Raw genomic sequence first — 3,837 nt, forward strand, 5'->3', positions numbered from 1 at the left:
GTTGGGAGGAGGACAGGTGGCAGGGGGCAAGGTGTAGGGGAGCCAAGGGGCCAGCATCAGACTACTTGACTTCCCTCCCACTTTCTCCTCCTCCACTGCGGGGGTGGTGGTGGGGGATTTATTTAGATTCTATACCTGGAAGATTCATAAGTTTGTTATAATTTTCCATGTATATAAACTAATTATTGGAGGGTCATTATAAATGCAGAGTCATCTTGGATTTAGGTAAATAGAGTAGCTGTCCCCAAGAGAGGTAATCATTAGGATACCTAAAAGGAACACTACTCAGTAGAGAGACAAGTGGATGTGATTATACAAATACTTGGAGACTTTGCAAAAAGGGAACCACAAGGAGAGCAGGTGGTACCGTCTGATTGTTGCTTGTCAGTGAGCTGAGAATCATTCAGATGTAGCAAAGCCCTCCAGCTTTAACATGCCTTCATCCATGGATGAAGTTGGAGGGTTTTGCTACATTGGAATCATTCTCAGCTCATTCCTACATAAACAGATAATGCATACTAGCTGATGCCTTTTGAAAGTTCCCATTTTGTAATTGTCTCTAAGCATATATGTGTCCGTGCCCTTGGAGTCTGGAATACCACCTAGCATTTGCCATGTGTGTACAGTGTAGGCACAAACTTCCTTCTCTTCTTTCTGGCCCTAAGGCTTGTCTACCTTTTAGCGCATGTTCCCAAAGTGTTTTGAGAGTCATATTATAGTAGGAGACTCAACTTTTTGTTAGCCACCACTTTTGAACTAACATTTTTATGTGGCTCTTAGTCTGATCTTAGAAGTTGCTGTCCAGTACAGTAATGGAACAGAGAAATAAGCAGCATCTGTATTGTAATTACAGTTGCCAAAGTTTTCTAAATTAGGTGTGAAGTCAAACATTTAAATAAATGGCTGGAGTTTTCTCAGTTGTTCTAACAGCTTCTGACTGGTATAGACCCCCAGGAAGTGCAGGCTCTCTGAAAATCAGGATATTCTTATTTGTGCCTAAATATGGATTTAGGTGCCCAACTTTAGACACTCAGATCTGAGCCATTTTTTGAACTGACAGTCTTGCTCAAAATGCAGATGGTTGAATTCTGTTCTGTTGGTGGCTTATCTTTTACATGTTTTGTGCTAGTGTATTGGCGCAAAAGAAGAGGGGCCAGGACTGACAGCCCTGGACGGTAATGTGTGGAGCAGGTACAGCATAGCAGATGGCGATATGAACTTTCCTCATGCAACCCTGCTGATTTACCGAATGCTTATTTTGAACATATTACTGCTAGAACAAGGGTGTCAATCCTATGACCTGTGGGCCAGAATTAGCCTGCAGAGCCCTGTGAACTGGCCCCTGTAGCTGCCCCTTATGCTGTGCAGACCCTCCTCATGCTCAGTACCTGGATGTGTGCTGGTGGCACTCGGTGGGGCCAGGTCCCACACATGTGGTCAGGGATGAGGTTTGTGGGCCTAATGCAGCCCATAGACTAGCTCCGTGCTCACTCATTTGGCTTGTGGGGCCCGATGAGTTTGACAATCTTGCTGTAGAAAATGAGAAATGCACTTCATGCATCGTGGTCCATTTAATCATGGTCTTTTATGCTAGGGATACCAACTAGTCTGCCAATTAGTACCAGTTACTGTTGTTCTGGCTTTGAACACAATGTAAGCATCCAGGATGGTCTGAGAGTTTCTGGCTAAAGGAATGTTGAAGAGACAGTCCTCACTGTATTGATTTTTTTTTAAAATTATTTATAGTATTTTTCTTTTATTGTATTACCAGTTTCTTTTATTAATCTGATACCGTGGTGTAGTGTGAATTGGAAAGCGTCAATATAAACTATTTTTAGTTCATCAAGGGATTTACTTTGGGCCCATCCCCAGATTTCAGTCCAGTATCCATTATGCCTGATTTATAGTTTTGATTATGCTGCTTGTAGATTTTCATTCTGCCTGGTTACTGTATTGCACATTATCACATATGGTAGATTTATGGGAAGCTTTTTTATAGGTGTTTGGATTTCATACTTTAGTTGAAAAGGGTGGCTAGATGGTTCCAGTCTGAGGATAGTGCAACCCAGGCCTGTCTGACTCCCTGCCCACAAAGGGTTGAACTGTAGTCTGTAGGCTCCCATGTAGACATGACAGCTGGGCAGGTACAGCCCCTGGCTTCTCAGAAGTTAGCTACCCTGGTGCCATCCATACTGGGGGAGAAAAAACCCAACAAAACCACTCTTTCCAGTGTTCATATTGTCTTCCTTCCAGGAATTCTCCACCTCTAAATTCTAGACTATTTTCCAAGTCATCAAGTCTTTCCAGTAATGTTTTATTATCATTTATTCATTAAGCCTGAAAGAACTTCCTTATTGATACGTTTTGTCTTTGTGACAGAGGTTCTGATTATGATGTTTTCACCCCACTTGTCCTGATGTGCAATGTTTTTTTTCTTGTTTAACTTTTCATTTAGACAAGTTTCTTTGTTAGAGTCATATTTTTAGTCCTGCAGGGTGACTCAAGCCAGTTCTGCTGAAATCTTTCCTATACTGAATGATGTTGAAGGCATAGGAAGGACTGAGTGGAAAACAAATTGAATTCCTTGCTTTGAGTGCATTTACAATGAATGCAAAGTCAAGTCTTAGTTTTTCAAGGCTGCATTTAAAAAGGTCAAATTTTATTACCTTCAGGTGTGCAATCTTTGACACAGTGTTGCATTTTTTTTCAAAATCAATTTGTAGTGACCAGTTTCCAATCTGCCCACTACTCTTACCCATTATCATTGCAGGTTAATTTTGTTGCAGTTATTGATGTATATGAAGATGGAGAAGCTGGTTTACTGTTGTGCTATAATTGTAAGTATGTTTTGATTTTACTTGGGCATTAGCCTGCTTAGGGCCTCAGTCTTAATATTATCAAGGAACAGAAAACAACAAGGAAAACAAAATGATAAGCAGATGACAGACCAAGCAAAATACAAAACCAACAGAGGATGTGACATAGACTCAAAGGGTATGGACGTACCTAAATTGTTTTCATACTTTTGGACATTGATCAGTGTTTTCTTAGCATCCCATTATCCTCTCACAATCCCTTGCCAAGACCAAATGTGGTCTTTGTGATGTTTTTTTTCCATTACAAACTTTCTGTAAATGAACTGACATGCCTTTTTTCAGCCTAATATAGTGGTCAGCAACACTTTCCAGTCACAGACTGGAATGACCCAGCTCAGGTCCATAGCAGGCTGGTGCTAAGACCCAGCTGCTACCACCACTGCTTCTCCCTGCTGCTTGACTGTGGTGTGGCATGGGCAAAGTTATCAACCCTTTGGCTGCATGGCCACAGCACAACTTTGTGCGAGCGAAGCCCCCCTGCTGCCAAATGCTTCGCAGGCCAAATCCAGTAGCCCTGCAGCCATAGGTTGTCAACTCCTAGTCTAATATGTTTATATGATGAGGAACTTGAGAGAGGTCTGTTGCTAGCAAAAACTAACTACATGAGTGAATGCTGGTAACCTTTCAGCCAAAATTCAAGAGAGTTCAATCAAACAATAGAAGTAAAGGTCTGGGGTTATCCTGTTAATTTTCAGTTTCATACAAATTCTCAATATGTTAATACTTCTACCTACCAAAAATATTTCTTCCCTGATTTAAACTTTGACATTGTAGCTGCATTAATCCTTTTTAAGTGCATTTCATTCCTTGACTTGGCTTATTCGTTGCCATGGGGAATGAATCCTGTAATTTAGGAAATAGCTGGTGATATTTAGCCTGAACTGAGGAAGCTCTGCTGTAATTTTTTTCTTTCAGCAGTCTATGAAACCGTGTTTTAAAAAAACCATACTTTTTGCAGCCA

At 41.0% G+C, this 3,837-nt stretch overlaps 1 protein-coding gene across 5 annotated transcripts in view; it reads left to right on the forward strand.

Moving 5' to 3' along the window:
- The window catches only part of GARNL3 (GTPase activating Rap/RanGAP domain like 3), a 116,255-nt gene that overhangs the window by 101,266 nt on the left and 11,152 nt on the right, over window positions 1–3,837 (forward strand). For all 5 annotated transcript variants that reach the window (XM_019541075.1, XM_019541072.1, XM_019541074.1 and 2 more), the window contains one exon: window positions 2,771–2,837. In XM_019541075.1, the coding sequence (XP_019396620.1) occupies window positions 2,771–2,837 (67 nt within the window). The remainder of the gene's footprint in view (window positions 1–2,770; window positions 2,838–3,837) is intronic.

This window comes from Crocodylus porosus, unplaced genomic scaffold (assembly GCF_001723895.1).
Source record: "Crocodylus porosus isolate Cpor-Errol unplaced genomic scaffold, CroPor_comp1, whole genome shotgun sequence".
Taxonomy (NCBI): Eukaryota; Metazoa; Chordata; order Crocodylia; family Crocodylidae; genus Crocodylus; species Crocodylus porosus.